General features: G+C 39.2%; 1 protein-coding gene across 5 annotated transcripts; it reads left to right on the top strand.

Annotated features, from left to right (window-relative positions):
- Nucleotides 1-2,009: 2,009 nt before the first annotated feature.
- On the top strand, nt 2,010-19,357 carry LOC104603260 (Sas10/Utp3/C1D family). 5 transcript variants are annotated; one of them, XM_010267253.3, is made up of 6 exons: nt 2,010-2,390; nt 2,467-2,522; nt 2,715-2,769; nt 2,891-2,971; nt 3,063-3,321; nt 19,055-19,357. In XM_010267253.3, exons 1-5 carry the CDS (start codon nt 2,174-2,176, stop codon nt 3,299-3,301), a joined length of 648 nt encoding a protein of 215 aa, XP_010265555.1. In that variant the 5' UTR covers nt 2,010-2,173; the 3' UTR covers nt 3,302-3,321; nt 19,055-19,357. The 5 variants fall into 5 exon arrangements, with proteins under 5 accessions (XP_010265555.1, XP_088755238.1, XP_010265557.1 ...); XM_088899112.1 differs by having other exon boundaries at nt 2,012-2,390; nt 19,075-19,357; XM_010267255.3 differs by having other exon boundaries at nt 2,012-2,390; nt 19,067-19,357.
- The last annotated feature ends 7,466 nt before the right edge of the window (nt 19,358-26,823 follow it).

Here is a 26,823-nt window from a genome sequence, read left to right as displayed (position 1 = left end):
ATAAATAATGATAAAAAGGCAAAGATAAAAGTATCAGCTTTACATGATATGATTCCTTGGTTTAACTTTTGCAGATATGCATAGAAACCAAAGCAAGTATTGACATTATATGTTACTAGTGTAAGAACACCTATGCATTTAGTGTGCAACTTGTGACTTGGTGACCGGGTATAACAAGTTCAACCACCTGGGTCATAAGGTTTTTGACTAAGTCAATGGATTTTCACCAAATCCCAATTTTAACTAAATTAGAGCCAAAATCATGGCCGGATGACAGTTCAACTGTTTGGGTCAAGGCATGTTGAAAATACTATTTTTATGTTGGCTGAGAAAACAATAAACTGAGTGAGCATGATTGGTTGATGGTGGGAGAACATCAGACATCAGTTATTGGAGATACTCAATGTACAAGGGGTTTGCCCTTATTTAAATATGAGGGTAAAATAAGGGATTTGTCCTTATTTTAAAAATTTAGTCAATTGTTAGAAAACTTTGAGGGTATTTTAAGGGATTTGCCCTTATTTAAATATGATATGATTTAGGTATGACATCTGGTTGATTGGTTATAAGTATGGGTGCTTACATTTTGATTAAATTGAACCGATACTACTGTTTTTTGCAATTTCCTAAACCCAAACTGAACCGATACTACTAGTTAATCAATTGATCAAACTGGCAATTTTTTTTTAAGTCAATAGAAAATCGAACTGCTCTTCTGTTTTTCAAAAACCGATTGATTTGATTGACTGTATTTTTTATTGATTTTTTTTTTCAGTTTGGTTGGATTTTTTTATGTTTTATAGGCTCCATTTGGTTTTTGGGAGGAAGGGAAAATATGGAATATTCTAGAATATTCTTTTCTTCTCATGTTTGGTTTATGGGATATCATTAGATGTGATGGAAAAAAAAATAAGTGGGAATGGAGGGGGAACTTGTTTAACAATAAAAAACACGTACTTAGTAGTATTGTTAGAACCATGGCCCATTAATAAATTATTAATTATTTAAAAACATATTAATAAAACAATTTAATTAAAGATAATTTAATAACTCACTAATATGTCAACATAAAATATTAAAATTATTAATTAAGTTATAAGTATTAATCCAACAAAATATAAATAATAAAATATAAACTAATAAAAATTAAAATATCATAATTAATAATTATTTGATAAATGATAATTAAATACTAAATCATAAAGTATCATTAATTAATTAATAATTAACAACAAAATCATTAATAATTAATTAACTAATATTGAAATAATTATAATAATAATTTAATTAAAACAAATGAATAAATACATTAGAACAAAATAATTAATCAATGAAATATTATTAATAATTAATACTAAAATATTTAAATTATTAATTAAGAATATGTAGTAATAAAATAAAATATTAATAATTGAATACCAACTAATAAAGATTGAAATATTAATTAATGATAATAGTTAATTAATTATTAGTTTTAAATAATTAATAATAAAATACTAAATAAAAAACATGTATTATCAACTAACTAATAATTAATCAATAAGTAACAACAAAATGGTTAATAATTAATTAACTAAATAGTAAATTAATTAATAAATAATAAACATTTTAAATATTTAAAAACAATAAAAAGTATTAATAAAATAAATGAAAATTAAAATATTATTTCTTAATGAATAATTAAATGACTAATTCTCAATATTAGTTAATTATAATTAATTAATAAAATAATAATAATTACTAATTAATTAATAATAAAAATATTATTAATTACTTAATTAATTGATTAATAATTGTTATTAGAGTTGATTTTTTTAATATTTTCGCTTTTGCAACCAAACAATAGAATGTAAAAAAATTTCACTATTCCTTTTAGTCCCATCCCATCCTTTCCCGATCCCACCTATTTTCCCTCAAACCAAATACAGCCCTATGAACAGCTAAGTTTGTATCTCATAGATTCATAGTCGAATGTCGATAAAGGAATAGCGCGAGGATAAGTTCGTAACTAACTAATACCTATGAGTTGTGCTTGTGGCCGCCAAAACCTAGAAACGAAACGAAGCCCATAACTCGTCACCCCGCAAAAGCCCTAAGCAGAACATCTACTCTCTTTCTCTTGTGTTTCCTGAACTCTGCAACTCGGTTGTTAGGCAGTGACCAGACTGCGATAATGTCTCGGGGAGAAGGAGGAGGAGGACAGAGTTCAGTAATTCCAGAAGGAGTAATGGAGGCAGTGAATAGAAGCCTAGTAAACGTGGAAGAGTTGAGAATCCACTTGCTGGAATTCTTGTCCATCTCCGAGCCAGACGTTCTTGTTGAGATGCCCCCTCTTCGACGCGCTCAAGCGCTCCTCCTGCTCGCTAAAGCCACTTTGACTCTCTTCACATGTAAAATCTCCTGAATTAGTAGATTTTCCTTTTTGTAGTTATTCTAGTAGATTGACACTTCGAATTCTCTGAACAGTACGTTTGAGGTGTAGTGGAGTTCATCCAGACGACCATCCTGTTAAGACAGAGCTTGTAAGATTTTATACTGCTATGTTTGATTCTTATTTTGGTTTTGATGAGCTGGGTTACTCGACTAGGAGGTTCTGAGTAATGGGTTTCTCTTAATTTTGAGTTGTAGGAGTAATTTTATATTGCTTTTGACGACCTGTACCTCTCTATGTGGAGGTTATGATTAACAGGTTTTCTCTTAATTTTGGATTGCAGGAGAGACTAAGCTTATACCAGGACAAACTACAACGGTTTGTGGACTTGAGCAAAGGTATTCTGCTTCAGGACTTTATTATTTCATTTTTTTATTTGAACTGCAGATTCCTTTTCGCGTTCTTTTGATCTTATAAGGTTGACAGGAGGATCTTTCTATTAAAAACTTGTTATTTCAGAACCTCTGCGGCCTTCTACTACATTAAACACTCGAGCAGCCACTCGTTTTATTGAGCATTCTTTACCTGATCTTACGCCGGGTATGCCAATTATTTCATTAGTGGTTTATGATATTTTTCTTGTTTCTGTTTTGGCTTTATTTTGATGAAGGGTTTTTTATTTTGTTTGCAGAGCAGAGGCAAAGTATGAGGGATGTCAGTAGAGGAGAGGGGGTAAGGAATAAGTTTCAAGAAAAGAGGAGTGCCCACAAGAAGAGGAAATTTCAGTCTTCTGATAAACAATCTGTTCAGACTGCTGCCCAAGAATTCTTGGAGAAAGCAGCACGGGAGATTCTTGGTGAAAATAAAGGTGATTTTAAGGGGCCTCTTAGGATCGAGAGCTCAGATGGAGAGGACATGCCGTTGTCTTGATTCTCGTTTTGTTTATCCAGGTAGACTTGGGCATTGTTCCTTTATGCACTTTACAGTAATCAATTTTCTTTTCATTTGAATTCAATGGAATAATGCTACTCAATGTCTCAATTGCGTCAGTGTCAGAGATCTTCCTTAACAATGTGAAAGCCAACAGAGTCTGAGACCATTCTATTTGTCTCATGTACTATTAAACTAATTAACTTATCTTTGCTTTCAGTTATCATTTTACAAAATGTTTAGAAATTAACTAAACCCAGCTTTCACAAGTTTCCACTAAAAACTTTGTAGGAATAGCCTAAATTTTGATGGTAGTACCCTAGGCAATCCAGGGCCATCCGTTATTGGGGGAGTTTTCAGTAACACTGAGGGTCAAATTGTTGTCTTATTCTCTGGTCCTATTAGAGTGGGGAATTCAGTTAATGCGGAAGTCTACACAATGTTACAAGGAGCAAAGATTGCTAAAGAATTGAACATTGGACATTTGTTAATTGAAGATGATTTGAAAATGGTAATTTGGTGGCTGAAAGAATTGGAGGCAGTGGCTTGGTCCTATAGGGGGGTTTTGAGAAGATTCAAATGGCTAATCACAAATATGACAGTCAGTTTTCAATGGGAAAGGAGATTGGCAAATGGAATGGCATATTCTCTAGCTAAACAAGGGGTGCATAGGAATCATCTATTTTGGGCTCAATTGTAATATTTTTGCCTTGTTTTGAGGCTGCAACCTACGCCTTTTTGTGGGAAGCATCCACTGTGTATCTTTTTTATTGATTCTTAAAATGATATCTTCTATTACTTGTTAAAAAAATTCTCGGAGATCCTTTTGTTGATATCTTATCTAACTGAATAGCTCTTGGATGCCTCAAATTCTTCTAATAGTAGCCTTTTCACAACCTTCTTAGAACATTACAACCCTTCTCAAATAACGAAATAAATGAATAACCTATCCTTCTGTTTAGTGCTTATTGCTCTCCTTGGGGGGGGGGGGGGTAGTTACTAGCTATAAATTGATGAGAATTGCAAGTGTGCTTGACAGAAATAACTTGATCACCACGTATATTCTCTCCTTGGGTGCTTGGGACATGTTTTGAATTTTTTTATTGCCAATCTACTTGGTTTACTGGCAAGCTGTGAGACCCAGATGTCCTTCCATTTATTCAAGAGAGTCCCGTTGAATGTTGCCAAATGGCCCAAACCATAATTAGTGTAAAAGACAAACACACAGATATCACTTGTCAAAAACCAGTAAAAAATGGAGTTGCTTTTTTTTTATAATAAAAAATTATTAAAATAATATGACATACAAGTGAATGATAAGAAATCACCAAAGTATAACAATGAAGAGATTGGCGACTTCATCCCATCAGTACCAACAAAAACTGCCCCTCAAAATCCAAAATAAAACATTTATTGATAGCTTGACAAAATTCAAAGGAAAAAAACCAAATCATCCCAAAATTCTCAAAAAGACTTTCAATAAGACTCAAAAAACTCCCACCCAATCCCTCCCTCTCACTTACCTCCAAAGTAGGAATGCAACTTGTTGGGAATTTGTTAAAATTTCAATAGGCCTGATGTAGCTGAAGTTCCATAGCCTCTACTGATTCTCAACCTCAATTCCAAAACATTCTTAATTGAGTTTATAAAGGATTAATTCTTTCTGCCCTCTAAACTCTTTGAAAATTTTCCTGGAAAATTCATCCCACCTAAAAATAATATGCCAATCTTTTGCTCATATCCACCTGCCTGTCAATCACCCTATTTAAATCAACCTTCCTTTCAATTTTGTAAATTTCATCAGTTGCAACAGCATCTTTTCCCCCTGCTTCATTCTTAACTTCCTCATCCTCCTCCCTGTTTATTTCTCCTTCACTGTCCTTCTTAGTGCCTAGTGCCTTCTTTATTCGTTATTGGCCATGTTCTAAACTTGGATTTCTTGATAGAGGAGCACATCTAATTTTTTTCACCCATTTTTATTCCAGAATAATCCCCCATAATGGTTTCCAAACTAATTTTCTCCTTTTTTTTGGGGGGGGGGGGAGACTAGAGACTTTCAGTGATATTCATGAAAATGGTAGGAGGAAAGGGGCTTGAAAAAGAAGTTGACTGTTGTCTGTTATTGCAGCCTACCTTCTCTGCCTCATTATAGAAAATACTGGTATCCTTTCTTTTGTTTTCTCTGCCTTGTTAAAGACAGTTCGGTATATTTTTCCCTTGTTCTAGTAAGATCCATGTTTCTGAATCACTTGTGACTTGTGTTTCTTTTTCTGGTAAGTTTTAAGTCAAGTGGTATCCTAATTTGGTTCTTTTTTCAGTAGATAATTCTTTGCTAAAATTTAGGATAACGTTTCTTTCTAGTGTTAGTGCTAGATCTCTTAGACTGTTATTTCTTTTCTTTTTCATGGATTAAATCTACTTATTTTTTTTTTTTTAAATCTAGGTCAGGAATTTATTGCAAGGAGAAGTTAGGACTTAGGAGTTGACAAGATGAAAAAAATGCATGTTACAGAAACAAAGGAATTAAAATAGGTAATTAATTATTCAATAGCATTGTTTATGTTGTCAGCCTGCTGGTTGGTATGGTGTTTTAGCTGTTTGACCCCATGCCTGATTTCTTTTTATGGGTTTTTAGACAGTCCTTTGTTTCTTTACATTGGTACGGATTTCTTGTCATACGCTTACTACAGTGGGAATGTTAAAATTCAGCAAATGGACCCACACTACCAATGTAGAAGAGCATAAACACTGCTCAAATACGCTCAAGGAAAAATGGAATAAAAAATGAAAAGCCGCATCTGTTTTCATTACTATAGTTGTTGTCCATGAGAGATTTCATATTACCCCTCCAATAGTCCAACCATAGCATAGATGGAGATTCAGATAAATGGTGAGGTAGCCAGGTAGGGTGCAATCAGCTAATGAGATCTGAATCTGCTAACATCATTGTTTCTCCAGTAAGTGAATTGACGCTGCCCATACTCATGCAAACATCAAGAGACCATCTATACATGACTCTGGTTGGTTGCCAATTGCTGACATGAACTCAAATGGCTAGAAGCCTAGAATACTTGCTTAAATAACGATCTGTCATTAAATATTAGTAATTTCACAAACTCAACTGTGCTTAACTTCCCCTTTTTATCAGTACTCAAAAGATACTTCATTAGAAATGAAGAACTTATCAAAAGTTACAATTTTGAACCCAAATCTGCCCGAAATAATTGATCCCTATGCACCCCTTATTTTGCTTAAGTATCAGCCTAACTTCCTTTTTTTACTGCTTGGAAAATTAAGGTATTAACTTTTGAAACAAAAGAAGCTATGACAGTCCAAAGAATCACAACATGAAAGTAATGCTAGTATGCTACTGAGATTTACTAGTGAACCATGAGGGTTTTTTTGTATCTCATATCTTGACATGACCAAGCTACCCTAGAAAGAGGCAAGGATTCCTTGGTAACCATGAATAAAGAAGTTGGGAGTAGGATAGTTGGCTGATGCTAGTGGGTTTTATATAGGATCCTACATTATACACCATATAACCATGTTGGTGTTTCAAGTCTCTGACCAAATCATATCCCAGGCTATGTGGAGACTCTATAACTTGATGTGTCTTATTAGTATAGTCCTTGTTGTACATTACTTATACTTCTTATTCTTCTTTTCTCTTTCAGCCCTATATGGGCATTCTTGCAATTGTACATACCTTTTAATATATAAGAGACTCTTTGAGGTGGGGGTCATTCATTCTTGACATCACTAAGATTATTCTTGTTCTTCTCTCTATTCAGACAAGAGTGTTGACATGGTATCACAGCAGGTTGCTCTCTGATCTATTTTCTCTCTCTCGTGAAACTCACTAGAAGCAGTAATCCTGTCATACTAGGGCTATTTTGATCAACCCTTTTCTGTTCAGTATTCTTTGCGCAACCAGCAGGAGAGATTTCGTTAGATCTCTCTTGTGAGACATTGGTTCGAGGCCAAACTTCAGATCTGGTGTCGCCTAGACCTGATCTATTTTACCTACAAACAACATCTGATTTTGTGAAGTTTTTGAAGGAGTTCTAATCTTCTTGGGGCTATAACAATGTACAATTTCCTTTTTTGGACTATAACTTTTTTTGGACTTCTGGCCTTCTACATCAGCCTACGATCTGAGTTCCTTCTCTCCAGATTGAAGGGTCCTCTCAAGCTCTTTTTAATCCTACACTCAGTTTCTGGTTTGGAGATTTCTAGGGACTGTTTCAATCAATCCAAGATATCTTTTTATTTTTTAAAAAGACGCCTGCTGTGTTGATAAATCACAGTTTTCTCTCAATCGGCTGACTCGATCAACCTATAACCCTGGATCTGGTGTTGTTCTAGGGTTTTCTTGCTTCCCATTTATTTGATTCAGACTTCAGGTTCATATTTGAAGGGTTTTAGACTTGATAGTCTTAAAACTTGCCTTTTTGGACTGCCATCCCGAGTTCTTGATTGCTGAATTTGGTTGTCTCTGATATCCTTGTGACTGGACTGTTGTTTTCTTGCTGGAATGGCCTCCAATAGAGAAGATATTATTCCCATAAAGCTAGAAGGATCAACCTATGGAATTGACACTACTGCTGTAGCACATGGGAGTAAGAAATCTACTATTGGTGGTGATTCTTTTGTTAAAGGTGATTCTCTAGCATCAATGGTTGAGGAAAACATTCGACAACTGGTAACTTCTGCTATTTCTGCTATTGGCTTACCTGGTGAGTTTTTCGGTTATTGTGCTTCTTCTCCTACTTGGATCATTGACTCCGGAGCTACCAACCACATAACAGGAGCCTACCTTAACCAACCAAGTAACCTTACTAAAACCCATCACAAACATATTGTTACTGCCAATGGTGAAATGTTAAACATCATTGGTAGTAGTGATCTGTCTCTTAAGCTTTCACCCACTGCATCTTTCCCTCTTACCAAGACCCTTTTTGTTCCTAATCTCACTACTAACTTGATTTCTGTTGGCCAATTAATTGATGAATGTAAACATTCTCATTTTCTCTCAGGATGGATGTTTGATTTAGGACCGAAACACTAGGAAGGTGAAAGGGAAGGGGTGCATGTTGGGCCGTCTGTTTCCATTGGAGTTTGAGAAGCCTCAAACAGCAGCATCATCAGTTTATTTCAGTTCCTCCACTTCTAGTTCCTTTCTGAGTCATAGAAATAATGTTTGGGACTTATGGCATAAACGTTTGGGTCATTTACATTCTAAAAAGTTGAAATTTTTGTTTGATTCAGGCCTTATTAAGAATAAAGTTCCTTCCTTGCACACCTTTGATACATCTTGTTGCTTAAGTAAGAGTCATACCTTACCATTTCCTCACATATCTGAGCATGTTACCTCTCCCTTCAAGCTTAGACATAGTGATGTCTGGACTGCTTCTGTCTCTTCTCGGCTTGAATACAAATATTTTGTGTCGTTCATTGATGATTGTACCAAGTAGACATGGATATACTTTCTTTGCCACAAGTCTAAGGTGTTCTCAACATTTAAGTTGTTTCATGCTATGGTGCGGGTTTGGTTTCAATCACAAGTGCGTATTCTCCGTTCGAATTCAGGGGGAGAATACACTGATAGAGATTTTTTATCCTATTTAAAGGACCATGGAATATAAGTGCAATGAAGTTGTCCAGATACTCCTTAGCAGAATGGTGTGACCGAGTGCAAGAATGGACATATCCTTAGTGTTGTGAGGGTATTATTGCAGGAGTCCCATACTCCACCTTCCTTCTGGGTAGAGGCAGCCAATACAACTGTGTTTTTGATCAACTATATTCCTTCCTCAGTTCTTGGTAATATGTCTCCCTTTCAGAAGTTATTTGGTCGTTTTCCAGATTTATCTATGCTTCATGTTTTTGGATGTGTGTGCTTTGTTCATCTTCCCTCTTGTGAGCGTTCTAAATTGTCTGCACAGTCTGTCATGTGTGCCTTTGTGGGTTACAGTCCTGTCCACAAAGGATTCTTTTGTTACGATCCCTCTATTCGTCGCATTCGTATATCACATAATGTTGTTTTCCTTGAGCACATTTCATTTTTTGTTGGAATTGTTAGATTGTCCACATCGTCTGTTTCTATTTTGCCAAACTTTGATTCATAGGATGCTCCACTTCCTTCTACTGAGATGGACTTTCTCGTCTTCTCTCGCAAGCGGTTACGTGCTCCAGCGCCTGTGTTATGGATGCATTCGTGGGAAGGACATACCGCCGCCGGCAGCAGCAGTGATGGGGGGGCCCACACAGCAGCTTATCTTGCCACGTCAACTCATCTTGCCAGCTCGCCATTAGTTTACTTTATCCAGTTTTGTTCTTACTTATCCCTTATCCAGTTCTGTTCTTACTTATCTATTAGAGATAGGAACTAAGTTCTGTTAGAAGTCTGTTAGAAGTAGTAGTTTGATTTAAAGTTGGATTGTCCTAGCTTAGTCGAATGGAATAAGGAGTCTCCTCTTGTAATCTCCTATATAAGGAGCTGTGAATTGGGAATAAAGCATTCAGTTTTCCAATTAAGAGAAGAGTGAGGAGAGTTCGGGTGGTCTCTCGGACAAATCACCCATTCGGTTTTCCACAATAGGATTTGCACGCAAGGGAAGGCACAAGGGGAAGCAAGAGGTTCTCCCCGTGGACCGACCCGTGACGAGATCCTATGCCCGGGCCCATAACATTCTGGTATCAGAGCCTACCGTCATGGGGGAACAGGAGCCGCTGTCTTCCAGGGTCCACGAACTGGAGCATAGGCTCGCAGAAACCAGCATGGAGATTCGTGAAATCAAGGATGATGTCCGGGAGCTGCGATGCCTGCTGGAAGCGTTTCTCTCCAACAAAGAAAGAAGTTTTGAGGGAGCCGCCACCACCAACAGTCGCCGTCCGGACTTGGCAGAGACGTCTAGCGAACAACAGATCGCTGCCCCGGCAGCCACGGTTATTCCCAAGTATAGCTGGCTGGAATTCCCGTCTTACAATGGCACCAGAGACCCGTTAGGATGGTTGTATCGCTGCGAACAATTCTTCCGTAATCAGCGCACTGATGACAAAAATAAGGTCAGTCTGGCCGCCTTCCACCTATCGGAAGAGGCACAACTCTGGTTCTACCGACTGGAGCAGGAAGAACCCGGGCTCAGCTGGGGGCAATTTAAATCATATTGCCTCCTTCGGTTTGGACCCCCGTTGACAAGCAACCCGCTGGGCGAGTTAATCAACCTCAAGCAAACTGGAACCGTGGCAGAATACCAACGCCAGTTCCAAACCCTTCTTGCCAGAGCAACCTCGGTTCACGCATATCAGCAAGTTGATATGTTCACAACGGGGCTAGCAGAACCCCTAAGGGTGGATGTGGAGATGCAACGCCCTCCCAACCTGGTCACAACAATGAACCTCGCACGCGCCTTCGAACGGAAGCTGCAGCTCACCCAGGGAACCCTCAGTGCAGGTCGGCCAACAACGACCTGGGCTCCTTCGAAGGCAACAGGAGTGCCTCCTTCTTCAACCGCCAGCAGGGAACCGAGGCTTCCTACCGGTAATCCTTCCAGATCGGCATCAAGTATAGGGAGTAGCAGGACAGCACCCCCTATTAGACGACTATCTCGAGCCGAGATGGCAGAACGGCGCGCAAGAGGGCAGTGTTTCAACTACGATGATTTGTACTCCTCTGGGCACAGGTGCAAGAAGCTATTATGTCTTCTGGTAAACGAAACCAAAGAGGACGAGGAGGAACCTGTAGCATCAGACCCCGAGATCTCCCTCCATGCAATCACGGGGATCAAAACCTCACAAACCATGCAACTAAGGGTGCTGGTAGCAGGGAGACCAGTACGCATTCTTGTAGACTCCGGCAGCACCCACAACTTTGTCAGTGAACAGGCTGCCCGCCAGTTAGAACTACCGATGGAAATTAGGCCGCAGTTACAGGTAGCCGTGGCAAACGGGGAAAGAGTTCGCAGCCCCAAAATCTGTAAGGACACCAAGATTCAGGTTGGATCAGAATCTTTCCTTGCTGATTTATTCGTGCTCTCCCTGGATGAATTCGACATCGTCCTGGGAGTCAAATGGATGATCACTCTTGGGCCAATCCTATGGGATTTCAGCGCCTTGACAATGACATTCCAGCTGGACGGAAAACTAGTTACATGGCAGGGAACCAAGATAAGAGCAAAGACACAGTTGCATACACTTCAAGGTGAGAACTTGCGCACCACAGATATGGAGAGGCTCCTCACGGATTTCTTTGCAGTATTCCAAGAACCCAAGGGGCTTCCACCTTCCAGAGCTTGCGATCATCGGATCCCTCTGATTACCGGATCGGATCCTATCGTCGTCCAACCCTACCACTACCCACACCAACAAAAAGATGAAATAGATAGGTAGTGTGCGGATATGTTATAGCAAGGGATCATCCGTCCCAGCCGCTCCCCTTTTTCCTCTCCGGTTCTGTTGGTGCCCAAGCAGGACAGGACTTGGAGGTTTTGTGTGGACTACAGAGAACTTAACAGCAGGACGGTAAAGGACAAATTTCCGATCCCCATTGTAGATGAGCTGTTGGACGAACTCCATGGCGCACAATACTTCTCAAAACTAGACCTCCGGTCAGGTTACTTTCAGGTCCGGATGACTCCAGAAGATATAGAGAAAATGGCCTTCAGAACACACCATGGCCATTTTGAATTCCTAGTTATGCCATTCGGCCTCAGCAACACTCCTTCCACGTTCCAGTCCCTGATGAACGAGGTGTTCCACGCCCACCTCCGCAGATTTGTCTTGGTATTCTTCGACGACATCCTAGTCTATAGCAAGTCGTGGGTGGAACATGTGCAGCATCTACGGATCGTTTTTGAACTCTTGTGACAACACCAACTCTTCCTTAAGCGATCCAAATGCTCCTTTGGGGTACGCCGGGTCCTTTACTTGGGACATGTGATCAGCGGGCAAGGGGTCACTGTGGATGAGTCCAAGATTCAGGCGATCAAAGAGTGGCCCAGGCCGCAATCCGCCAAAGCTCTCCGCGGATTCCTAGGGTTGATAGGTTACTACCGCAAGTTCGTACAAAATTACGGACTTTTGGCGGCACCACTAATCAATCTGCTCAAGAAGAATGCCTTCCATTGGGATCATACAGCCGATGCAGCCTTTGCAAGTTTAAGAGAAGCCCTCTCCTCCACCCCGGTTCTACAGTTGCCAAACTTTGAGATCGAGTTCACAGTCGAATGCGATGCATCCGGCACCGGCATCGGCGCCATACTACAACAGTAAGGACATCCGGTCGCCTTCTTCAGCCGCAAGCTAGCTGACTGCCACCTTAAATTACCCGCCTATGAACGGGAACTGATTGGCCTGGCTAAGGCAGTACAGCACTGGAGGCCATACTTATGGGGAAGATCCTTCGTCGTCAAGACGGACCACTACAACCTCAAATATCTGTTGGAACAACGGCTTACCACTTCGCCGCAACAACATTGGGTCAGCAAACTACTGGGTTTCGATTTCCGGGTAGACTACAAGTCAGGAACCTTGAACCGGGCAGCAAATGCCTTGTCTTGCCGAGCAGAAGAAGACAGTATGCTCCTCCACGCGATCTCCCAACCCCAAGCCACCCTGCTGGAAGACATCCGGAACACGCTGCCTCAATCACAAGAATGGAATGATCTTGTCCAGAAGATACAGTCCGGCACGGCCAACCCAAACTGGTCCATGCACGACGGGCTAGCACTCTACAAGGGATGGATATATCTCCCAGCCGATTGTCCCTTAATTCCCTCTGTCATCTCCAGCATACACAACTCCATGCATGAAGGTGTCCAAAAAACATTGCATCGCATCCACGCCGATTTCCACTAGCAGGGCATGAAGGCTTCGGTGCGGGACTTCATTCAGAATTGCTCGATGTGCTAGCAACAAAAGTGGGAAAATTTGCACCCAGCAGGCCTTCTCCAACTGCTTTCACTTCCAACTCAGATCTGGGCCGATATTTCCATGGATTTCATCGAGGGCCTACCCAAGGTTGGTGGGAAATCGGTCTTATTCGTGGTGGTGGATCGTTTTTCCAAGTATGCTCATTTCCTTCCCTTATCCCACCCATATAGTGCGGTCTCAGTCGCCAACGCCTTCTTCACCCATATTTTCCGACTGCATGGGCTACCCGAATCCATCGTTAGTGACAGGGACCCGGTTTTTACTAGCACCTTCTGGAAGGAGCTATTTCGACTGCAGGGAACGGCCCTAGTCTTCTCCTCCGCCTACCATCCGCAGACTGGCAACCAAACGGAGGTGGTAAATCAAACAATAGAGATGTACCTCCGCTGTTTTGTGGAAGACCAGCCACAGCGTTGGGTGGAGTACCTCCCGTGGGCTGAATACTGTTACAACACATCTTATCACTCCTCGCTTGGCATGACTCCCTTCCGGGTTGTTTATGGTCGGGACCCTCCCTGTCTATTGTCTTACGAACCGGGTTCAACACGGTTGGAAGAAGTGGATCAAGGCCTATAGGACCGCGATGCTCTCCTCGGTCTCCCTACGCCTACAGCAGGCCCAGGCACACATGAAGAACACCTACGATCAGCACCACAGAGAAGTAACCTTTGAACCGGGACAATTCGTATGGCTGAAGCTCCAACCCTTTCGGCAACACTCCCTCAGGCGCAGAGCTTTCCCTAAACTGGCCCCCAAATTCTACGGGCCCTTCAAGATTTTACGGCGGATCGGGAAGGTTGCATATCAACTCGAGCTATCAGACCACAGTAGACTCCATGATACCTTTCACGTTTCCTTATGCAAGCCATTTACAGGGACTCCTCCGGAGAAGATACCTCCCCTGCCACCCTTAAAGGATGGTAGACCCATTCTCCAACATCGGGCTCTTGTCTGGTCCCGTGTCAATTGGGGAACCTTAGAAGTGCTAGTAGAGTGGGACGAACTACCATCCGCGGAGGCCACCTAGATTCCTTGGTCTGATCTTCACAACGCTTATCCAGATCTCGAGCTTGAGGACAAGCTCGTTGCCCAGGAGGGGTGTGATGTTATGGATGCATTCGTGGGAAGGACATACCACTGCCGGCAGCAGCAGTGAGGGGGGGCCCACACTGCAGCTATCTTGCCAGGTCAGCTCAACTTGCCAGCTCATCATTAGTTTACTTTATCCAGTTCTGTTCTTACTTATCCCTTATCCAGTTCTATTCTTACTTATCTATTAGAGATAGGAACTAAGTTCTGTTAGAAGTCTGTTAGAAGTAGTAGTTTGATTTAAAGTTGGATTGTCCTAGCTTAGTCAAATGGAATAAGGAGTCTCCTCTTGTAATCTCCTATTTAAGGAGCTGTGAATTGGGAATAAAGCATTCAGTTTTCCAGTTAAAAGAAGAGTGAGGAGAGTTCGGGTGGTCTCTCGGACAAATCACCCATTCGGTTTTCCACAATAGGATTTGCACGCAAGGGAAGGCACAAGGGGAAGCAAGAGGTTCTCCCCGTGGACCGACCCGTGACGAGATCCTATGCCCAGGCCCATAACACCCTGCGCCTACGACTCTCCTTCCTCCTGGTTCAGATCATCATCCTACCACTGCTCCTGTAAGTGATACCTCTACTTCAGACACTCTTCATACTTCTGTTCCTCTTCGTCGTTCTACTTGTATATCTAGACCTCCTAACCACTATGGTTTTCCTTTAAAACATAGCTCTTTGTTTGTTGTCCTATCCTCCACAAATGTTCTTCACTTCTACCAGGAAGCTAATAGTAGCCCTCATTGGAAGGAAGCCATGGATGCAGAGATTCATGCTTTACATGAGAATGACACTTGGGATCTTGTGTCTGCTCCTCTAGATGCATCCATTGTTGGGAGTCGTTGGGTTTACAACATTAAGCTGAAGTCTAATGGATCTCTTGATCGATACAAGGCACGTTTAGTTGCCCAAGGATATAGTCAGGAGTATGGTATTGACTATGAAGAAACCTTTGCTCCTGTTGCAAAGATCACCACCGTCCGTGTTCTTTTAGTAGTGTCTGTTGCTTAGTCTCGGACCATATGCCAGCTTGATGTGAAGAATGCCTTTCTTCATGGTCAGTTGAAGGAGATGGTCTACATGAAGCCTCTTCCTGGATACTGCAGTGATCCTTCTTTAGTATGTCGCCTCAAAAAATCTCTATATGGTCTAAAACAAGCTCCCCGGGCATGGTTTGAATGCTTTCGCGATGTTGTAGTTGCTAGTGGATATAGCCAGAGTTCTTCTGATCACTCTTTATTTGTTAGGCGACGACCTCAATGCATTACAGTTCTCCTACTATATGTTGATGACATGTTGTTGAATGGGAATGATGCTGAAGGCATTCGTGAATTGAAACTATTACTTCATAATTCCTTTCACATGAAGGACTTGGGCCCCCTCACATATTTCCTAGGACTGGAAGTACATCGTAGTGATCGAGGGTGTTTTGTTTGTCAGCAGAAGTATGCCTCTGACCTTGTTAAACTTGCTGGTCTTAATGATGAAAAGCATGTTGATACACCTATGGAGCTAAATCTTAAGCTATCTAAATTTGAAGGTCCATTACTTCCTAATGCTGCCTTATATTGCCAGCTTTTGGGGTACCTCATTTACCTCACTATGACTCGGCTTGATATTTCTCATGACGTTCAGGTTGTTAGTCAATTTGTTTCTGCTCCTCGTCAGCCTCATATGACCGCTATTCATCGCATCATTCGATATGTTAGAAGCACAACTTCCCGGGGACTGTTCTTCTCCTCTCCTATTCAGTTGAGAGCATATGCTGATGCGGATTAGACTGGTTATCCAGACACTCGTAGGTCCACTTCTGGGTGGTGTGTTTTATGGGTGATTCACTCATCTCTTGGAAGTGTAAGAAACAATAAACAGTCTCCAAGTCTTCCACTGAAGTAGAGTATATGGCCATGTCTTCAGTTTGCAGTGGGATTGTTTGGTTACAGGTTCTCTTTATGGATCTTGGCATTCATCTCCCTACTCCTATTCCTCTCTATGCAGACAATATGAGTGCTATCAAGATTGTATCTAACCTTGTCTTCCATGAGAGGACCAAGCACATCGAGGTGGACTGCCATTTTATCCAAGATCTCTTCACTAATGGATCTATATTGCTTCCTCATGTAGCCTCGGGCATGTAGATTGCTGATACCTTCACCAAAGCTTTGACTAGAGTTCGACATCTCTTTCTTATAGACAAATTGATGCTTATGTCTGTCTAGGCATCAGTTTGAGGGGGGATGTGGAGACTCTATAACTTGATGTATCTTATTAGTATAGTCCTTGTTGTACATTACTTACACTTTATATTCTATTTGGGCATTCTTGTAACTATACATATCTTTTAATATATAAGAGACTCTTTGAGGTGGGGGTCATTCATTCTTAACACCTCTAAGATTATTCTTGTTCTTCTCTCTATTCAGATAAGAGTGTTAACAGAATTTATCAGCAGGCTAGTTCTCATTTTTAAGTTATTGATTTATTTTCCTACCTTTTTTGGACTGATGTGTTTTTCCTACTTTGTTAATACCTTCACCAAAGTGAAGACGACTTTGACAAGCCAGAAGTGGTTGTGGTACTATACCCTTAGTTAAGTAGGATATTGTACTTTTCTACTCTCTTTGGATTGATACAGTTTTCCTACTAATCCAAAAAAAATAAGGTGTATCTTCAATATAACTTCTAATTTAAATCTATTTTCTGTTTGACTTGGCACATCTGGTGCTTCTAGAAATAGCTACTTTGTATCAGTGTCTTTCCAAGTTTTGGTAATTAAGTGGGGCATTCTTCTTCAAATGGCTATTGGAAAAGAAAATGTAGACTGTGCAAGCCACAGTTTTTTTTTTTTTTTTTTTTTCATGCAACCAATAAAAGCCACAAAAGTACTGGCCTTCTATGCTTTCTATTTGATCGGTAAAAGAATCTTCTTTGTTCATGGTTATAAGTCAGGTGTTGGAGAGGATTAAGGTTGTATTTTCTTTTTTCTTTTTTTTGTTTTTATCAATAACAACAGATTTCATTAAATAGGAATAAACTTACAAAAAAGAGGGACTAAAGTATCTTAACTCCCCAGAAATTGGGTAGGCACCCAAACTGAAAATAACAAACAATTACAACTGAGCCCAGAAACCCTATTCACCCCTTGCCTAGCCAATCCATCAGCAAAGGAGTTTGCATTTCTCTTTACCTAAGTACACTGAACTTTCATATTCTTGATCAGTATTTTCTTTTTTCTTTTTTTGTTTTTATCAATAACAACAGATTTCATTAAATAGGAATAAACTTACAAAAAAGAGGGACTAAAGTATCTTAACTCCCCAGAAATTGGGTAGGCACCCAAACTGAAAATAACAAACAATTACAACTGAGCCCAGAAACCCTATTCACCCCTTGCCTAGCCAATCCATCAGCAAAGGAGTTTGCATTTCTCTTTACCCAAGTACACTGAACTTTCATATTCTTGATCAGCCATTTGAATTTTTTCTTTCCATTACTGTAACTCCAAAGCTTAGAATTGTCTTCTTTTAGCCAATTCACTACAACCACAGAATCTCCTCTATAATCAGTTTATTGACATTTAGGTCTTTAGCCCTTTGTACCCCTTCCAAAGCTGCTAACACCTCAGCCCTCCAAGAGTCCCCCACTCCAATTGGGCTAGAGAACATAGCTATTGATACCCGAGGGCCCTGGATTCCCCATGCTACTACAAGGTTGTATTTTCTTCTTGCAACTTATTCTTGTTTCTAACAAATTTATCAGGATTGCATGGACAAGATGTGCTATAGTTTTTCAATTTTCAATCTGGCCAAGCAACAAGGCAGGCTTACCATCTGTTTCCTGCTGTCTCCTAACATTCTCTGTTACCTGAGGCTTGTTTTTTATTCTTTCTGCTATAAGTTTTCAATATTTTTTGGAGTTTTGAGTTGGTAGAAACTAAATTTTATACCTGTATAAGTGATGCCTGTCATATTCATTTTAAACAAAGATTTGCCCATCAGGTTTTGTTAAATTTTAGACACACACACACATGCATGCATGTATACTAATTTTTTCCTATTTTTGCCACATGGTAGATTTTGGGGGTGGGGGCGTTGCCAGCCAATACAGAGTCCACGCCATCCACCTGAGAGGGGGACCTCTCTTGATTAACCATATGTTGAATCCTCCACTCTAAATCAGTCCTATCCCCATCTTGTATTGGTATTTTACCCACTTAATTAGCCTTCCAAAGATTCAAATCTTGATCTAAAAGTTGCCCATGAAGGGCATCTAAATGCAGGGCAAGGGCAAGAGTTTGTAGGCCAAAATTTGCCCCAAGCGAAATGGTACGAGGGTGATCAAGGCTCTTCTGGGTTCCCAAGTCCTAACCATGTTTTACATGAAAAATTCGTGGACCATTTAGACTTTTATGAAACTACCTACCTAGCAATCTCATGGATGTGAATGTCACATGTGGATATTTCCTTGCAAACAACCCAAATGTGTTGACAAATAAGATGATGTTGGCCTAATGCCCTAAGGCTCAGAAAAGAAAGGAATAGGGGACTGCTGAAAGAGATGAATTGGATCTCACATTCAGAACATAAAAAATTCCCATGGTTTGGTAATTATGTGTTGTGCCTCAAACATCTAGCTTTTTAATACAGTGCCTTTGCTACCTAGACCATCCACTAGAGAGTTGGTGTTTGATGAGTTTTGACCCTAATTTGCTTATTTTCTGTTCTGTTTGTGAAGCTGAGTTCTCAGCCCTGCAGGAACACTCCAGAGGATGGCAACTGAGTAGAAAAATGAAATCCTGGTGATTCTCAAAAGTCTAAACTTGAATATCATTCCCAGTAACAAGACAATCACCTTGTTGGCCGGCCTAGGTCCCATTGGAATGAGCTGTTTGATCTGTATGTTTAGGATTTCACTTCTGCTTTTCCTTTGTCATCGTCCAAGATCAAACTTCCTCAACACCTCTTTTATGTAGCCTATGGATACAGATATTCTAGTCTTGTATCAAGGATGAATGCTTGAAATTTGCTGAATAACCTACACCAGGAGTGTGCTGCATGTTTGTCATACTCTGGAAACAATGGAGGCACTTGGAACCAAGGTTCAAAGTATCGATACGTATTGGCCCGTATCGTATCGGAGCCTCCCTGGTACGCTCCTACAGGGGGTGTTTCAGGTTGGCAAGTGGTTCAGGGGGTAGACCGGCCTTAAATTGGCCCCTCTGAACCAGATTCAAAAAAAAAAAAAGAGTACCAGTATAGGCTGATATGCCCTACTGGCGGCGTATCAGCCTTTATCGATACTTTGAACCTTGCCTAGAACTTGACGGTCCAATGCCCCCATCCCTCTCCTCCTTTTGATATATGCAAGGTTCAAAATATTGATATACCCGATATGCCGGTAGGGGCGTATCGGGCTATATCAGTACTATTTTTTTTACTTTTTTTATATTTTTTCAAAACTGGTTCAGGGGGGTGGTTTAAAACTCCTCCACCCCCTGAACCGGTCATAACCCCGGTACACCCTCTCTAGGGGTGTATCGGGGAGCTCCCGAAATGATACGTATCGCCAATACGGGCCAATATGTGTCGGTATTTGAACCTTGGATATATGGTTGAAGTGCTTCTGGGATTGCTATTATTGTTAATTGTGAATTGTAAAAGTTGGTAGGAAGCAATTACAGACTATGATCAATACATATGGGTGACCTTAGCAACTTGCTTGTAATTACTAAAATGGGCAGTAGTTGGGTTCGTGAATTTTCCTTGTTCCAATTTGGAGTTTTCTCCGACAACTCTTAAACTTTGTGAAAAGGCCAATTTTGACCCTAAGGAATAAAAAAGGGTCAATTTCAATTCCAGACTTTGATAAAAAGGTCACCGGCAAAAACGAATGGCGTTTAAACGGCGTTGACAAATCCATTGAACAACATTACACGGCACTACTAAAGTTTGAAGAAAAGGTCACTTTTGACCCTAAAGTTTAAAAAGTAGGTCACTTTAACAAAATTAATTAAGTAAATTATTTCAAGGTTTAACTAAACAACCTTAAATTATTTAATTTATTTAAGTAAATTGAAAAATTATTCTATCTAAGCAAATTAAACAATTAAATAAGTAAAGTAATTAAGGAAACAAAGTTAATTAATTAAATTTAATAAACAAAGTTAATTGATCTAGATAAGTAAATTAAGCAAATTAAGCAAAGTTTTAAAAACCAGATTAAAATGGAATCATTTTGGTCACCAGTTTCTAGGTCAATGGTTTGATTGTTTGGTTTGAATGGATCAACCTATGTTGTTTTGAAAAATAAAAGAATATAATTTAAGTACAATAAAAAATGACACAAAATACATTTACTGGTAGAACAGTTTAATAGTTCAACTGTTTGGGTTTAACAATTTGTTAACCAAGTTAAAAATTTCGGGCGGTCAAACTGTTTAGTCCAAGAATTGGTCAATTCTCAAGTTCCATTTTATACCCAAGTGGATAATTGCCCAATTCCATTTTGTACTTGGCCCGAAATTTTTCAAAAAAACATTTACTTTGTTAATAAACTGCTATCCCAAATGGTTTAATTTCCAAATTGTTTGATACAATAAATGGTTTTTGAGTCATTTTTTATTTTAATTATATTTTATTTTTTATTTTTTAAAATGTCATGGGTTAATCCATTTGGATTGGATTACCGAATTGTTGAGTTAGAAACTAGTGGCCAAAGTGGTTATGTTTTGGGTCAGTTTTTAAATTATCTTGCTTAATTGACTTAATTTACTTATTTAGATTGATTTTCCTTAATTAATTTAATTTATTGATTTAATTGCTTAATTTACTTAATTATCTTAATTAGTATGATTTAGTTAATTAACTTAATTAAATAAATAAAACACTTTAGGGTTATTTAATTAGGCCATAAGTGATTTACTTAATTAACTTTATTAAAGTAGTCATTTTTAAACTTTGGGGTTGAAAATGCCCTTTTTCAAACTTTAGCAATGCCACATAATGTTGTCTAATAGATTTGTCAATGCTATTTCAAACATCGTTTGTTTTTGTCTATAAAATGGCCTTTTTATCAAAGTTTGGGTTCGAAAATGACCCTTTTTCTTTAAGGTTGAAATTGGCATTTTTTCACAAAGTTTAGGGGTTGTCGGAGCCAAAAATCCTAAATAAAAGTATTTAAATACATGGATGCAAAAGGAAATAGAAGCTAAAGTATAACGGAGCAAGGCCTAAAGATGAAGAATTGTCAGGGCCTAGGGATCTGATTTGATCCGATAAGATATCTGACTAATCCAAATTTGATTTGATTAGAATTGCAATAAAAATTTCCATAATATAATATAAATAATATATTATAATATACAATAAATAAGAAATAATATATAGAATATACATATATAATATAGAATATATAGTGTGTAATATATTATATATTATATATTATATATAATATTGCATAACTAATGGATTAGATTGGGTCGTGGTGGATTGGATCAGGGTATATCCGAATTTGATATGTTAACTAAATGGATCTACTTTTTTTTTTCAATTTATTAGGAATTTAGGATCAAGGAAGGTATCCGAAACCTACTCTAATCGGATCAGGTTTGGGGCGTGTTTGGAGTTCCAAGCTAAAGTCTTATTTGGAGGGGTGGGGCATGTTTGGGCCAACCACCTCATTTCGTGCATGAATAGTAAATATTGCAGATTTGGGAGGGAAATCTTGTTGGGAAAGAGCCTTCACTCATGCCAATTTCTTCAGAATTTTGGTGACATAATGCTCCTTTGGGTGTTCAAATTACCTCCCGCAAGAATGCCCCTATAACGTCCCACAACCCATCCCCGTCGTGTATTGTGAACATCTCCCAATGATAATATCAGGAATGATGGTCACCTTTAGGAGATGTTCCCAACACATGGCGGGGATGTGCTGTTCTCAATACCCATGCACCATTAATAACTTCCCCTTGACCCCTTTTTCCTCAAAGTGTTGGTTGTGGGATTCTATTCTGCATCAACGCTTGAACAAACCGACTAATTCACCAACGAACCAGCCCTTGGTTGGTAGCCTATTAGTTTGAGTCGTTTGATAATAGTTGAAGGGGATCAATGGAAAAACTTAATTGCTTTGTCTTTTAATGAGTAAGATTTTAAGGAAGTCAAGACATTAATGGCTGAAGGTGAAGTTGCAAAACTAGAAGTGTAAACTCGGCTATATAATCAATCAAGAGGAAAAATGCAGTGTTTTATATACATTGGCATACATCACATGTTGGTTTCATGTATATTGAACATTGATGTGTTCACTTTTGATTGGTTACATTACCCATTTTATGTGTATGTGTTAAATAGTAGATCCCAATGCATTTTGTTCATGTTAACGCATACCCCATTATTAATCAAAATCACCCCCATAAATTTAGTTAATTGTTACTTTAGCCTTAGCTTAAAGGCCCAGGGCTTAGTACAAAAATGAAAGATCTAGATTAAGGGTGCATGGGCCAGGTTGGGCTTTGCACTTATGATAAGGGCTATAGCGTAGGCCCAGGCCCGGCTTGACCTAGAGTTCCGGGCCTGAAACATAAGCCCTAGCCCGGGCCGGGTCGGGCTTGATTTTGGGCCAATGTCACTCATATATAAAACATTACATATCTATATATTAAATGACATAACATGCATATAAACTTATTTTATACATTATATAATATAAAATATTACATATAATATAAATTATACATGTCATGTTATAATATTTATGTAAAATATATAATATATTGTAAAATAACATGTATACATTATACGCAAAATGCGTAAGTTTAAATATATGCAGGTCGGGCTTGAAGTATTAAGCCCAAGCCCGGCCCTAAAATTTGCAGGCCTGATGTGGGCCCAGCCCCGGGCCAAGCTCGAAATTTTTGGGTCGGGCTGGGCTGAAATGATCACCCCTAATCTAGATCTCCTACACTGATATGCTTGGTAGTTCTGGATTGATGTGTTAATAGAACCTAAATTTGTTGTTCACTTTGTTGTGTATCACTTGCTATGTAACCAATGACAAGTTAATACACTAATTTTCCATACAATGGCATGTGGGCCCCATGGGTATAGAATACTGGTATGTTGACTTGTGATTGGTTATGTAGCAAGTGATACGCAACCAAGCAAGTAGCAAATCCTAAGTGGTGTTGATAAGGCCTATCCAACCTCTCACTCTCACTTCAAGCCTTTGTGTTAAGTAGGTGTGTGCAACTCATGTGGGTTGGGTTGGGTTGAGCATGGGCCAATTTGATTTGGTTCTAAGGCATAGAACTTAGAACCTACCATGTAGGGGATTATTCTAGGCTACAGGTGCATAGGTGGATTGTTGTTGATGCCTCAGACTTCTTGATAGTTGATGCAAATGTTAAGGCAAAGTATGCAAGGAAAGAAAGGCGAAGTGCCTTATGCATGTGTTATGTGTGGGCAAAGTGTTGAGGATGGAGTCCATGTTCTGTGCACCCATGGGTGCACTGGATGAATGCACCCGCCAATCATGTTCGGCCACGTCAAACTCGGCGTTGAATGTGTAACGGGCAAGTTTGGATGTTCGTCTAGTTCAACTGGACACAAAAAAGACAAAACCCTCATTTATTTTCAAGAGTTCAAACTCCCCCTCTCCTCTTTTCAGTTCGAAACCCTAGCACCTCCAAGCTCACCGGCACCTTCACTCCAACCGGCGCCACCATGAACGATGAAGCCACCAGCGGTGAGGGATAAATTGTCCAAACAAGCGTCTGTACGTCTTCTTCCTCTCCCTCTTCTTCTTCTTCTTCCTCCCCTCTTCATATGCTTTGCATGCCTGGACCAGAGATGCCCTTTCCATTCCTTCTAGTTGAAAAAAACTTTGTTCTCCCTGTTGTTCCTGCCATACTTCCACTCAGCATGGGATGTAGATGGCCGGTAGAGTTCGTCTTCCACCATCCTCTCACTTGACTATGAAGGCGTACATTCATGTCTAGATTCTTCCAAAGCCCTAAATCTTCAGCAAAGAAATCACGATTAGGCTACATGACCGGAGAAGAATAAGAAGAATGAGATGTTTCCCACCGGAAAATCCACCCCTGAACCCAAAAATCCTTGTGACATTGGCAACCGATAAATCCACCTGTGAACTCAATAAGATGTTTCCATCGTCTTGCTGTCTCCGTTGCTGTGGCTTCGGTGGTCGCCAACGCTGAAGTTGTTAAGACCATTGACAGCTTTCCTATCTCTACTCCTGAGTATGGTGTGGGTTCGGCAATGCCTGGACACTGGTTGATCCTTTGTCACCGATGTCGGATGGTATTGGTTGCCGATGATCTGGTAACAGGGCTAAATTTGGAAGATAGAGGGGGTTTGAGTTGAGTTAGGCCAAATCATGTTTTGTGGACAGTTCAACCAATCAAACCACTAATAACAGAGAAAGTCTTCGTTAATTTGCTGTTAAGACTGATGAGATGACGTGTTCGTCTCTCATTGGTAGGTGCACTCATCCAATGCACCCATGGGCGCACAGAATGCGGACTCTTAAGGATGTGCGTCAACGACGAAAGCAAGGCTATGTATTTTGTGGCCTATTTAATGGGGCAAATCAAGACGTTTGGGGCATCTTGGGCATGAACATTTTCCCTTGGGCTCAGTTTGGAAGGAGTACAAATACAAATATGTACCGTGTAAATACATACAAAATAATACAAAATACAAGGTTTTGCAATCTACAAATTTGTATTTGTACTCTTTCTAAACTGAGCCTTAGTGTGCAGTAATAAATCATTCTGGTGACAACCCATTTGACAAACTCTGTTGTGTGTATATTTCTTTGTCTTTCATGCTTTGTTGCTTGACTAACTAGGTAGGGTGTTTGGTGCCACACGAGAGTTTAACAGAAGAAAAATAACGCTCCCATCTTAATTGGTATTAAAGCTTGGGTTTGACTCTATCTTCACCAATAGCAAGGCTATGATGGACCACTCAGAGACCTTGAAGGATCAAATCTCTCAATTGAAGTCCTTGGTAGCGAACATCTTAAGATGACCAAGAGGCAAGACACTTAGAGACATTATGGATGCTTGCCAATACACTTGGAGACAATGGTTGAGGAATTAATTCCCCTTCACTGATTCTTGCATCAGACTCCCTTGTCTTCAAATAACACCACTAAGATATACGAGTCCCTAAACCTAAACCATTCAATGGTGCTTGAAATGCTAAGGATCTAGAAAACTTACTCTAAGAAATGGAGCAAAACTTTAAGGCTTGTTATGCCCATTGGAGTGAAATGTTACCATTGACTACCATGTACCTTATTGGGGATGTCAAAATTTGGTGGAAAGACAATTAGAAAGGTCGAAGATAGAAATCTAGGAAATGTTGAAGAATGAGCTACATGATTAGTTCCTCCTTGGTAATGCCTCCTAGATAGCTATGGACTTGCTTAAGAAGCTTAAGCACATAGGCATCATACATAAGGGATTATGTGAAGTAGTTCTCCTCATTAATATTGGACATCAAGGGCATGTATGAGGAGGGAAATTTGTTTAATTTTATGTCTGATTTATAGCTTTGGGCCTAGACATATTTACAAAGGCAAACTGTTAAGAATCTATCATCAATCATGTTTGTGATATAAGGATTAACTAGCGGGGACCCGTGTGATGCACATGATTTATTAAGCAAAAGATAAATAATAGAAAGGTTCATTTACTAAAATACCCTTATAGTTTCATGGATTTATTAGAATCTACCCTATAGTTAGCATTTTACTAAAACACCATTTATAATTTGCAACGGATTTAATTAATCTTCCATTAGATGATAATGGAAAATGACAGTGTTGACCCTAGTGTTCATTTAAATAAATTTAATCAAAAGAAAATAGAAATAAAAATACCATTATTGCCTTTAATAAGGCACAGGCAACCACTCTATTGGCTATATTTGGCCAATTTGTTTTCTTTATAAAAAAGTGTTAAGGGTATTTTTGGAATAAAGATTTATGGGCCTAATGGCAAAACAAACACTCCTTAATGAAAGGATTATTAAGTAAATAAGTTGTAAAGTATATGAGATGTTTTAGTGAAATGAAAACTATAAAGTAGATTTAAGTACATATGTAAAACTATAAGGTGTGTTCTAGTAAATGACCCTAATAGAAGCACATAAGAGTATACAATTGTTTTATATTTTCAAGCTTTTAAATAATTAATAGTTATTCATACTTTATATACTACTTTTAATAATTTTTTTATAATACAAAAATAAAAATAATTAATTTCAGTTAGGTTTATTCATAAAACTTATGAAATCAACCAACCCGATCAACTCGACCTGAGTTGGTCGGTTTTCTAGTATTTTAGGTCGACTTTGGTTAAAAAATTTCCCAATTTGACCAAGTTAGATAAGTTTCACTTTGGCCATTTGTAAATCGACCAAAATCGAACAACCTAACCATGGATATATATTAATATTTTATATTTTAAATATGAT

This window comes from Nelumbo nucifera, chromosome 2, assembly GCF_055504915.1.
Source record: "Nelumbo nucifera cultivar China Antique chromosome 2, China Antique-T2T, whole genome shotgun sequence".
Lineage (NCBI taxonomy): Eukaryota > Viridiplantae > Streptophyta > Magnoliopsida > Proteales > Nelumbonaceae > Nelumbo > Nelumbo nucifera.
Note: the sequence above shows the minus strand (reverse complement) of the source record. Positions and strands in the feature narration are given on the sequence as shown.

Bases quoted from the DNA above. Each gene is read 5' to 3' on its own strand.
- LOC104603260 (XM_010267253.3), top strand. From the start codon at position 2,174: ATGTCTCGGGGAGAAGGAGGAGGAGGACAGAGTTCAGTAATTCCAGAA. The intron at 2,391-2,466 runs GTAAAATCTCCT...TTCTCTGAACAG, and splicing joins CACTTTGACTCTCTTCACAT to TACGTTTGAGGTGTAGTGGA. The intron at 2,770-2,890 runs GTATTCTGCTTC...TTGTTATTTCAG, and splicing joins GTTTGTGGACTTGAGCAAAG to AACCTCTGCGGCCTTCTACT.